Source organism: Phyllobates terribilis, unplaced genomic scaffold (assembly GCF_046119375.1).
Source record: "Phyllobates terribilis strain yellow unplaced genomic scaffold, ASM4611937v1 Scaffold_3__8_contigs__length_932513732, whole genome shotgun sequence".
Classification (NCBI taxonomy): Eukaryota; Metazoa; Chordata; class Amphibia; order Anura; family Dendrobatidae; genus Phyllobates; species Phyllobates terribilis.
The window spans coordinates 761,513,618-761,526,245 of record NW_027362763.1 but is presented as its reverse complement, the minus strand read 5'-3'; the positions used below and the strand labels follow the sequence as shown (position 1 = coordinate 761,526,245).

Here is a 12,628-nt window from a genome sequence, read left to right as displayed (position 1 = left end):
GCTGACAGATTCCCTTGAAGGGTATTTTCACATGTGACTCATTTGCTGTGGACTCCCCTCAACAGCAAAAATATTATCAAATCATAAAGTTTTTGTGTAATATTTATTTTATCATGCAAATGCTGCAGATTTTTAAGCCACTTTGAAAAGTTCCATTATAAATTAAAATAATGTGGATTTAAATTCCACACAACATGTTACCTTATTTTTTGGACTATAAGACCTTTTTTTTCCTCAAATTTTGAATGAAAGTAGGGGGTGCATCTTATAGTACGAGATATATGTATATATGGTGTGGGGGGAGCTGCGGCGGAGCTGGGCACACGAGACTGTAGCCCTCTGCTTCATCCTACACTGTGCCCGCTACTAAAGAAAATTAATATTCACTGCTCCACATGTCCATAAGCTTGGGGAGCAGTGAATATTCATTTTCCTTAATAGCGCGCTCACTGTACTTGCAGCCGCGGCTCCTGGTATGTATGGCACCCGTCATCCCTCATCCTGGTATGCTTGGCACCCCATGATCCCCATCACGCTGCACACAAAAAATAAACATGCTCACTGCTCTGCGTCCTGCTCCGCTGCCGACAGATCTCACTGTGTGAGCCGCGCATGGCGTTACTGCCATGCACCCTCACACTGAAATGCTGTGCAGGAATAGTCACTGCTCCCCACGCCGGGACTGTGTGGGGAGCAGTGACCATTCATTATCCTTAATAGTGTGCACACTGTACCCGCAGCGTGGCTCATGATGCCGCTCTGCTGTCTGTGTGCCCGCTATTAGAGACCATGAATATTCACTACAACCCATGGGAGTGGGTTGTAGTGAATATTCATGGTCTTTAATAGCGGGTACACGGAGCCGCGCTGTGGGTACAGTGTGCACGTTAAGGAGAATGAATGGTCACTGCTCCCCACACATACAGTCCCGGCGTGGGAAGCAGTGACTATTCTGGCACAGCATCTCAGTGTGAGAGCGCATGGCAGTTGCGCCATGCGCGGCTCACAGTGAGATCCCTGTCGGCAGCAGAGCAGGATGCAGCGCTGGAGGAGAGAGGAGGTGAGCATAATTGTTTGTTTTTTGTGTGAAGCGTGATGGGGATTAGGGGGTGCCAAGCATACCAGGAAGAGGGATGAGGGGTGCCATACATACCAGGATGAAGGGTGCCATACATACCAGGAAGAGGGGATGAAGGGTCCCATGCATACCTGGATGGGGAATATTAACAGAATTGGGGGACATTACCACTATAACTGTGTCAGCAGCAGACCCCCCTCCCCCTTAACAGGGCATCATGACAACATTTTTTTGCTTAATTTTTCTTTCTATTTTCCTCCTCTAAAACCTAGATGGTCTTATAGTCAGAAAAATACGTTAACTTTTCAGAAAACTAAGTTAAACCCTTTAGCATGCAACCAATGTTTTCAGAATTTTTCCATTTTATTTAAACAAGGGCATTTGGCTTTTTACAGTGGCAGAAGTAGAGTCCTATAGGCTCCAAAACAAAATTTTGACCTGGCTACTTCCTCCCCGTGGTAGCATGCTCAGATGCCTAGGCCCCAGTAGGTTTGATATAGTCTGTGCTATAAATCTATCAGAACAACATGACAATAAAAATTTTCCAAGTGATAAATCTAAAATGATTATAGTTACAGAATAACAAATATTTTTCATATACAATTACTGTACAAAATCCACTATACCAAGGCCAATACATAAAGAATACCACATGCAAGAAACAAGTAATGCCGCCACACCATAACCAGACCACATATTACCACCAGATAGTGACCGAATAATACCACTATACTGATTAATAAAAATGACAGGACTAACCCGAATACTACCCACCATGGCAATCCTACAGTAGTTGTCACGGGTTTACTGCGACAGAGGGGGGCCAAACAACCGCAGCGTCTGATTTCACTTACTCCTGCACTGATCAGAAGCACTTCTTCATATTAAACGGTGCAGGTTTCTTTTAGCTGTGCAGGGGTTAAACTGTTCAGTTAAGAGTTCCTGAAGCTTCCCAGCTTGGATGATCACAGCTGTTCAGTATTGGCCACTCTCCTCACCTATATATACTCCCCTCTGGTAATCTGGATTGCCAGTGTTAGCCTGCCTGCTGTGGAGTTGAGGAGTCGGTTGTTGGTAGAGGCCCTTGGAGTGTTGATCTGACTGTCGCTTGGTGTTTTGGCTGTGTGCAAATCCACATCCTCTATTTGGTTTTTCCTTCTGTCTGTGAGTGCATATTTGTATGATTTGGTATTTTCACTTATCCCTCTATTTCCTCCCTTGTTAGTCTGGTGTGTGTGTATATACATACACTATAACTCCCCACTTCCCTGGGTGGGGGAGGGGTGCAGATATAGGGCTGATTCAGGAGTTCAGCAAGGTACGTGTCCCCAGCGTCTTCACCATAAAATGTAATCCCGGGAGCGGTGATAGCTAGGTCGCCCCTAGCATTAGGGACAGGGAAGGAGGCCCGGGTTATCCGACAAGAGTTGTGACAGCAGTATTGTTCACCTATTATGCTCCTTTAAAATGTAACGTCCCTCATTGTAACCCTGATATAATAAGAATATTTCCCTTTTTGGCCCCGTGAATCAATAATGTTCCTTTTATATGACCCCCATACAATAATGTCCTCCAATTGTGGCCCCCATATAGTAATAATAATCTCCTCCAATTCTTGCCCACCTAAGTTAATAAAGTCCTCCAATTATGGGCCCAATATATTAATGTCCTCCATATCTTGTCCCGTATAGTACTATTGCACCTCGTATGTGTCCCCCATTATGCCTCCACAGTAATTCACTACTATTTAAAACCACCTACCATTCCTTCTCCCAGCTGGCTCCCTGCTCAGCTCTTACTCTATAGCCAGTGACTCACAGCGTGCTTCATGTACCATAACACTGGAGTGCTCTGCAGCTGTAGAGTAAGGCTTTGACACACGTTGTGTTTTTTTCTGAAGCTGAATCTGCTGGCAACTTTTCTCTGTCAGGAAAACAGCTACATCAAAAAATGCAGGCTTTCCTGCGTTTTTGCAGTGCTTTTTTCCCTGTCCTTCTCGCTACTTAGGCATGTACATAAAGTTCTGTGAAAAAAAGAATCCCATTCAATTTTGCCATCAAAAACTCTGTAAAATGCAGGTGCGTTTTTTGCTGCCTTTCTGCAGCGTTTTTTTTTTTTTTTTTTTCACCCTCCATTTCTTCCTTTGGGTGAAAAAACGCTGAAAGAAGTGACGTTTTTTTTTCCAAAAAACACAAGCAAGTCAGAAAATACGCAGCAAACAAAAAGCAACATGTGTGAACAGAGAATTCTGGTTTCTCATACACTTTGCTGGTATTGCAAGACGCTGCTGAAAATTTGCTTAAAAATACGCAGCAAAACCCAACGTGTGTGAACATAGCCTAACTGTGGGGCAGGGAGCCAGTGGCTCCTTGCTCCACAATAGATTTTAACAGGAGGTGCGTTCGAGGATGAAAACTAGCGCTGGCCCCAACAGCTTAGTTGAGGTTGCACCCCCTATGACATGATCGTTACGACCTTGGCTTTTAAAATACTGTAATGTTCTTCATAATTAATAAGCAATGTGACAACTACTGCAGACTTTATTCTGACTGTATATCTTTGTCAGTTCCTTTGACAATCTGTTTTGCTTTTTATAGTTTTTACACATTCTAAAAGTCTTAAATGTTATCAGTTTTACTCGAATGGAAGAAATGTTTCATGCCTAAAAGAATGAGCCTTGTACAAAATATCTTCTAGACATTTGGAATGGCTTGAAACAACATTTTATAGAAAGTCGCTTTCACTGCTGAAGTGGAGACCCATTCGACTTTTCCCACAAAAGGCCTATCCATTACTTCTCTTGGGACCGGTGTATGAGATCCGCAGTGTTCCTATCTGGTGATACTATAATGCTTCCTGGTGATAATTGTGAGGAGGGTGTGGATGGAAAGCTGCTGGAATGTAGACGCCAAAATACAGGAACATGTTCAATAACAGAATCTTGAAGCATTAACCGAAATCTGAAAGAAATTGGATCTAGAAAACATACATCACTTGATACCCCCAAAGATAGTTTGGTTTGTTAACGGCTTAAAGAGTCTTACATATATTAAATGATTAAAACTAAACCGTTTTCTAATATAGGAAGACTTTAATATCCTTGGGGGTTAAAAGAAATTCTGGCTTTATGTTAAATACTAGGTAACGACTTTTCTCAAATTTCTTACTTTTGTTCTCCCAGCATAAACTTATGTGTCCAAAGAGTTAACTTGTTTTACTCCACCTATTTTAATAAATTTAGTAAGGTTTAATCTACAATAAAATCTACGTAACATTGTAAGTTCATAGGATTAGTACAAGATAACTATTGCTTTTACCAGTAATTCAGAGCTGCATTCACAATTCTGCTTGGTTGGTTTTTGGAAGGGGGCCTGTAGTCAGGTTCCTCCTTAGCCCCATGACTTAAATGGGTGAACCTTTATGCCGTATTTGTAATCTTCTGAATTCATTAGGACGTAGTGGTGGATGTCACAGGCACATGAAATACAAGTTGTAATATACTAGTGACAATAAATTGCTATGGCCAGGATTGTAATTTGAAGTCCCCAAGTGGGACTAAAGATGATAAAATAATATTTTAAATGGAGTCTGTCATCAGGTTTTTGGTATGTAATCTGAGAACAACATGATGTAGGGGAAGAGACCCTGATTCCAGCAATGTTTCACTTACTAGGCTGTGTTTTGCTGTTTCATTACAATTAGCTTTTTATCAGCAGGAGATTATCACTACAGGACTAGGTGTCTTGTGCCTTCTGGTTCAATCACACCCCCATCACTGATTAGCAGCTTTGTCACTATACAATGGAGACAGAAAGCTGTGGTGTGGACGGGTTATATACAGCATTCAGAGCTCTGCTAGATCTACAGCAGAGAAAACTCTTGATTCTATCACATCTACTTTTTGCAGCTCTTTTTTTTTATTTATTTTATTTATTTTTGTTCCCATTCTTTTGGATGGCAAAAAAGTTCTGCAAAAAACACTGAAAGAATTGACATGCAGCATGTTGGGCTCAATCTGCACCGAAAAAAAAAATTGCAGTGTGTGCATGAGACTTCATAAATCTCATGGATTATGCTGGTACTGTAAAATGCTACATGGTTTACAAAGCATAAAATACGCTGCATAAATGACACATGTGAACATGCCTTGTTTTGTGCCTACATAATTCTGCAAGGTGATTTCTACATTGCACTGAAGCCTAAGCCCCGGTGGTCACCTCCCTGCTGCGGAAATGCCTCCATCTATTGCAAATGCATATTCTTAACATTATTTTTTTAAAGGCTCATGCAGATGACTGTATTTTTGGTCCAAGTGCGATCCGACAAAACCTCAGATTGTCCCCGGACCAATGTTATTCTATGGGGCACATGTCTGATTTTTATTTCTTTTATTTTCTCTCTTCTTCTCCAGACAGTCTGTTCGAGGAAAAAATTTGCTGCAATTCGATGAGTGAAAATCTGGTGGTGCGACCCTAGCCTAGTAGTGCAAAGAAGGCAATAGACATGTCGCCTACTTGTGGCTTCTAATATCCAGGGGTGAAGCTGGAGAAGTGCGGCACTTCACAGCTGGCCTCCTAGGGGTTTGGGCCACAGCGATTGTTGGGCGTTCCGCTGCTGTACGGTGGCCATCTCTCGGCGGGGTGCACTGTACACTGCTGGCTCGGACATTCCTTTCATTCCTGTGTGTTGGTGCAAGGTTATTTAAACTCCTCATTTAAAGTGCAGGAATTGCCATCTGACAGCTCTGTGCGGTGATGTGTTTATTTGTCAGCACAGAGATGTAATTGTCCTGTCATCTACTTCTACGTCCAAATATTAACTATGGTAAATAGGAGACCTGTAGTGGCGGCATTCAGAGTGAATATTATATTCTTTGTAAAACGAATAGAACATTTAACCTCATCCCTCTTGTTTTACAATTGGCTCTGTTCACACCATTTTTTTTTTTTTTTTTTTTTAATTTTATTTTCCCGCAGCAGCCAGATGTTTCGGACAGGTTATGTAAAAATTCCATTTGCGGTGTTCTTTGCAATTACATGGTGTTCCAAATTATTATGCAAATAATATTTTCTCAGATTTTCCCAAATCACCTATATGAATTGCAGTCATTGTAATTTTCCAGTCAAATAACCATTAGAGTACAATTGAAAGGTTTTTGTACAAACTGCCTATGAGAACAGTATATTTTTAAAAAAATAAAATAAACTCAAACTGCACTCAAAATGCATGTTCCAAATTATTATGCACAGCAGAGTTTTCAACCTTTTCATTTTAATAAAGAACAAAAAAATGGTCATTTTTGAAATTATAAGCATTAGCTGGTTATTACAAACTGAAATCAAACAGTTTTCAACTCAAAACTTTATTCTAGGTGATGTTACATTTGCACATAGGACCCCTTGTTCGAAAGGAGCTTCTGAACTCTCTCGTCCATTGAATTTGTCAGGTTTTGGATGGTTTCTGCTTCAATTGTTTTGCATGAGGACAGAATACCCTCCCAGAGCTGTTGCTTAGATGTGAACTGCCTCCCGCCATCATAGACACTCCTTTTGATGATGCTCCAGAGGTTCTCAATGGGGTTGAGGTCAGGGGAGCATGGGGGCCACACCATAAGTTTGTCCCCTTTTATGCCCATAGCAGCCAGAGATGCAGATGTGTTATGTGCAGCATGAGACGGGGCATTATCATGCATGAAATGATCTCAATGGTCCAGATGGATGGAGTGGAGGATGGCTGGTTGATGGACACCCCATGCAAACATGGCTACGGCGCTAACAAGGAGGAGGTGGAGTAATGTTTTGGGCTGGAATCATGGGGAGAGAGATTGTCGGCCCCTTTAGGATCCCTGAAGGCGCTAAAGATGAACTCCATAATGTATGTGGATTTTCTCAAACAGCACTTCCTGCCATGGTTCAAGAAGAAGAACCGTGTATTTCACAGCAAGATCATTTTTATGCATGATAATGCACCATCTCATGCTGCACATAACACATCTGCATCTCTGGCTGCTATGGGCATAAAAGGGGACAAACTTATGGTGTGGCCCCCATGCTCCCCTGACCTCAACCCCATTGAGAACCTCTGGAGCATCATCAAAAGGAGTGTCTATGATGGCGGGAGGCAGTTCACATCTAAGCAACAGCTCTGGGAGGGTATTCTGTCCTCATGCAAAACAATTGAAGCAGAAACCATCCAAAACCTGACAAATTCAATGGACGAGAGAGTTCAGAAGCTCCTTTCGAACAAGGGGTCCTATGTGCAAATGTAACATCACCTAGAATAAAGTTTTGAGTTGAAAACTGTTTGATTTCAGTTTGTAATAACCTGCTAATGCTTATAATTTCAAAAATGACCATTTTTTTTTCTTTATTAAAATGAAAAGGTTGAAAACTGCTGTGCATTATAATTTGGAACATGTATTTTGAGTGCAGTTTGAGTTTTTTTTTTAAATATACTGTTATCATAGGTAGTTTGTACAAAAACCTTTCAATTGTACTCTAATAGTTATTTGACTGGAAAATTACAATGACTGCAATTCATATAGGTAATTTGAGAAAATATTATTTGGAACACTGTGATGTTTTTTCTCATTGACTTTCATGAAGGAAACTGTTAGAGAATGTAATAAGGCCCCTTGCAAATCACATTTGGAGACTGCGGCACAAAAAGGAGAAAATGTTTTTCCTCTTTCCCTTTTGACACAAAAGAAAAAAAAAACGTATGAAATGTGAGTCTTCCAAATGTGGCTTAAGCTCTGCTTCCAATGGACTCCACTGCTTATGGTATAGTGTTTGGCAAAGTTCAAAGTGATTGTTCAATTCTTTAAAAATTATGTCCTTCCTAAAAGGGCTGTGGAGTTCATAAGCCAAACCTCCGACTCCTCAAGTTCCCTGACTCCACAGCCCTGCCTCACTACTGAGCGTGTACATAAAGTGCAGCACAGATTCATCTCAACTAAAAGCCCAGATGCTTAGATCAGGAACAGAACAGACATTTATACGACATTTCATCACTTTCCCAGATTCTTAGGAAAACACTTACAGCACATCCTGCATTGTACTATTGTACCAATTTATTATATATTTTCGGAGTCGGTGTATTTTATTCCGACTCCACCAAAATGGACACCAACTCCACGACTCAGACTCCACAGCCCTGCTTCCTAATCCTTACCTCCCTCTCCCCATACACATAAGATGGGTGTCAGACAAACAGTGGTTTAACCAACAACCATCTCCCTTGACTCCTTCATAGACGATCGCTCTATCCAGCTCCTGTGTTCTCTGAGAGAGCTGCTGTCAGATTCCTCTGGCAGTGGCTTATCTCCCAGAGAACAAAAGGATCAGCCTTTGTAAATCTGGTGTGCAGATCCTTTTTTTCCCCAAAATCATGTCAGGAGGCCACCATATGCATCAGTCTGCTGCCTATTCCCTCCAGGCCAGCTTCAGTCTGTGTGTGTGGGGGGGGGGCCTATAGTAAAGGCCATTAACCTTTAAACTGTTTGAGGTCTGACCCTCGGCACCCCCGCTGATTCTTACAGTGAAATCTCTCTACAAGACCACCTCTTGCAGAATGCCTGCCTGCTTTCTAACCAGTTTTAGGCTGTGTTCCCACAATGAATTTTGATGCAGCATATTTTTAATAAGTCAAAAACGCAGCGTTTTGCAATTCTAGCAAAGTGAATGGGATTTCTAGAAATCTCATGCACACTGCTTCTTTTTTACTCAGCATAAACTGCGTGTTTCAAATCCGCAACATGTTAATTTTTCCCACAGGTACTCATGAGTTGTGTGGATTTTTCCCATAGACTTGCATATGCGTTTCTGGGGCGGAAGCGCGTCAAAAACTTATGTAATCAGCACAACTGTATTAAAGATTTCTCAAAACCAAATACCAAGAAGTATCAAAAACAAAGCAGCTTTGTTTAAAGCAAGACAAGAGACCAGAAAAACCACAGCATTAAATATGCGATAAGGCTAAGTGCCCACGATGCAGAAATGCTGCAGATTTTTTCCGCTTCTCCCTGGCAGGAAAAACGCATGCGGATTTTACATGCCTTTTTCCCGCCAGGTAGAGGCGTTTGTCAGGCGTTTTTGCATGCATTTCTGCATGCAGGTTATCAAGCGCTTTTCTAAGCGATTTCACTTGGAAAAGTGCTTGACAACTTGGTCACACTATATAAATCCATGCAACCGGCATAGATTTATATAGTGTGACCAAGTTAATAGTTAAAAAAAAAAAGAATAAAAATGGTAAAACAAACAAACTTTATACTCGCCTTCTGATGGCCCCGGTCTTCTCTCCAGTGCGTCCAGTCTCTCATATGGCTCGTGGTGGTGTAAAAGGACCTTCCATGACGACAGCGGTCGCGTGCCCTGTCACATGACTAAATGACGTCATGGAAGGTCCTTTTACACCATCGCGAGCCATTGCGGAGCCAGGACACACCGGACAGAAGACCAGGGGATATCGGAAGGGGAGTATAATGTGTAAATTTTTTATTTTTTTTTTTAACAGGTACTATGGTACCTGGGTCTGGATGAGAGTCTCCTCTACTCCAGACCCGGGTACCATTCGCACATTAAATCGCTTAATATCCGCATGTGCACATGTAGTCATGCGGATATTAAGCGATTCAATGAAAGTCAATGGCGGCGATTACGCTGTGTGTCCACAAAATTAATGGACATGCTGCGGATTTTCCCGCAATGATAATCTGCAGCGGAAATTTCCGCAGCATGTACATAGCACATGCGGATTATCATTGGGGACCACGGGGCACGTATTACCAAGCATTTTTTAAGTGTTTTTGCTGCGGATATTCCGCATAGTGGGCACGCAGCTTAAAAATGCACTAAAAAATGCAATGAAGAAAAGGCAAGTAACCTAATTTACCTAATGGGTGCAGAAAATCTGCAACATCAAAAACTCCTTGTGGGAACGTAGCCTTAAAGTATGTTCACATGTCGAGTTTATGCCGTGTTTTTTGCACCGAAAATCTCATGCACATGTTGCTTCTTTTTTCCTGGCTGATTTTTGAAGCACATTCTGCAGTCAATTCTTTAAGCATTTTTCACACATTCTAATGAATAAGAAAAAAAAAGCAGCAAAAAACACACGTGTGTTTTTTATGCAGTAATTTTCCTGCCTAGAAACTTGTTTCTAATGCAGAAATGTCTACAGCTAATATTGCACATACCTTTACTAAGACAGATTTATAATTTTTTATCATATACAATACATACTGTAAGGCTATGTTCACATGTCTAGTAATGATCCATTAGAAACGGATCCAGCAGCAATCTGTTGGCAAAAAAAGTTGTGCAGACACAACTTTAGTCCGTTTTTAAATAATTGATCCCTGCTGGATCCGTGTTTTTCACATTGAAGTCGATGGAAAACAGATTCGGCTATTAGCCATCCGTTTTTTTCTTTCATTTGGAACGGATTCATTTTTTGCTTACTGGATCCAGTTTCCATAGATTTCAATGCTAAAAAATTGATCCAGCAGAGATCAGTTATTTAAAAACCCGACTTAAAGTTGTGTCTGCACAACTTTTTTGCCAATGGATTGCTGCTGGATCCGTTCCAGCTGATCACTACTGGACATGTGAACATAACCTAAGAAAACATTTTCTCAGTACAATTTTTGGGTGGTCATTAGGTTTTTTTTTTATTTTTTTTACGTCATTGACCAGACCTAAGTCAAAGAGAAAGAGCTCTTCTGTCTCAAGTTAATGGCTCTGAATTGTCAGTAATGTACACATTTATCTCGACTCCTTATTGTTGGCCAGTTTGACCTCTAAAATCTTCACTCCACCACTAGAATTTTTATTCTCCACAATTCTACATAATTTGTGCACAGATTGCTTTAATTTTGAACATTAAGTGTGATTTGTGTGATTTTTTTTTGTTTCGCAGAATGGCAAGTCTTCTTCTGAATCCAACTTTCCATTTTCCCATGTTGAAAGACAAGGATATCTAGAGGACCAGGCTGCACGGAGGTCTCTTCCTAAACATCCTCTTATGACCAACGGACACTCCTCTTTACAAAGAGATGGACCAGGTTCATTCCTTTTGGATCTTCCAAACTTTCCGGATCTGTCCAAGGCTGATATTGACGGCCAAAATCCAAATATTCAGGTAAATAGCAGTGTTCAAAATTTAGGTGGTATATCACAGTGCTCCATAGTGGCACTGCCTTTTTCATCATTCTACAGGCGGAAGCCTTCTTTAAAATCCCAGAGCATTTGCCTACAGTCTAGATCACCTTATATTCTACAATAAAGAAATGATCTTGTACCTTAATGTCTTAAGGGAATTTATGAGCAGGTTTTTGCTACCTCATCTGAGAGCAGCCTGGTGTATGCAAAGAGGAGCTAAATCCAACGATGTGTCACTTAGATTACTGGATGCAGCCGTTCTCACACAATCAGAGCTTTTACATTTAGCATGAAGCAGAGCTGAGAAAGCAAACCCTGCCTACACCAGGCTCTGTATGTACAATGTCCATAGACAGTAAGCTGCCTATCACAGGAAGGGGCATTGATGGACCAGGAGGCCGGAGCTGCTGTGTCCTAGCAATGATGAGCTCCTGGTGCTAAAATGATCATTGCAAGCAAATAAAAGCACTGGGCTTGATAAGAGAGGCATCGCTGAAATCTGCGTTTTAACCCCTTGATGTCTTCAGGTTACATAGCGAAAACCTGCTGACAGATTCCCTTTAAAGGGAATCTGTCACCAGCTTTTTGCCACCTAATCTGAGAGCTGCATAATCAGTGTTGTAATGGGCTGTCAAGGGCCCACCAGTAACCAACTCCAGGCCCCCACTTTTCAGCTACATGCAAATGTGACATTATCCTCAATCACAAATCTATATAGCAATGAACTGAATAGATTGTTAAATGAATAAGATGCTGCCTTTATCAGTACATAGTGATTCAAGTATATAGTGCCATGTACTGCTCATATAAGAGGGCGGTGGCCCACTCCTGCACAGGGACCCACCAGAGGATTCTTCTGTGGGCCAGTCCATGCCTGAGCATAATGTAGAGGCAGGGACCCTTATTCCAGCAATGTGTCACTTACTGGGCTGGTGCTGTAGTTTTGATGATCTCCTACTGATAAAACTGGTTTAATCACTTGAGGACTGTAAAAGCTGCTGCCATGTAGTTCTCCATATTTTTGAGCTTTTTCTAACCCTGCCTCCACCACTGACTGGCCGATTTTTGCCTATGCACAGTGTACACAGGAAGCTGCCAATCAGTGGTGTGGGTAGAGTTATACAAAGCTCAGGAGTCAGAGAACCGGTAGATCTGCAGCAGATAAAAAGTGATTTAAAAAAAAAAAAATACAACACGCTGCCTAGTAAGTGATACATCGCTGAAATCAGGGTCTCTGCCCGAACATCATGCTTCTCTTAGATGGTGACCGATTCCCTTTTAAAACCAAACATTCTAACTAGAATTCCAAAGAAGAAAGCTGTTGGCTTTTGTGGCCTTTACAAGAATAAATGACTAGTGTTATTGTATCTTTATGATCTAAAAAATT

At 41.4% G+C, this 12,628-nt stretch overlaps 1 protein-coding gene across 2 annotated transcripts in view; it reads left to right on the top strand.

Moving 5' to 3' along the window:
• Positions 1-12,628, top strand: part of ISM1 (isthmin 1) — a 79,972-nt gene that overhangs the window by 30,239 nt on the left and 37,105 nt on the right. For both annotated transcript variants that reach the window (XM_073672214.1, XM_073672213.1), the window contains exon 2: positions 11,000-11,221. In XM_073672214.1, the coding sequence (XP_073528315.1) occupies positions 11,000-11,221 (222 nt within the window). The remainder of the gene's footprint in view (positions 1-10,999; positions 11,222-12,628) is intronic.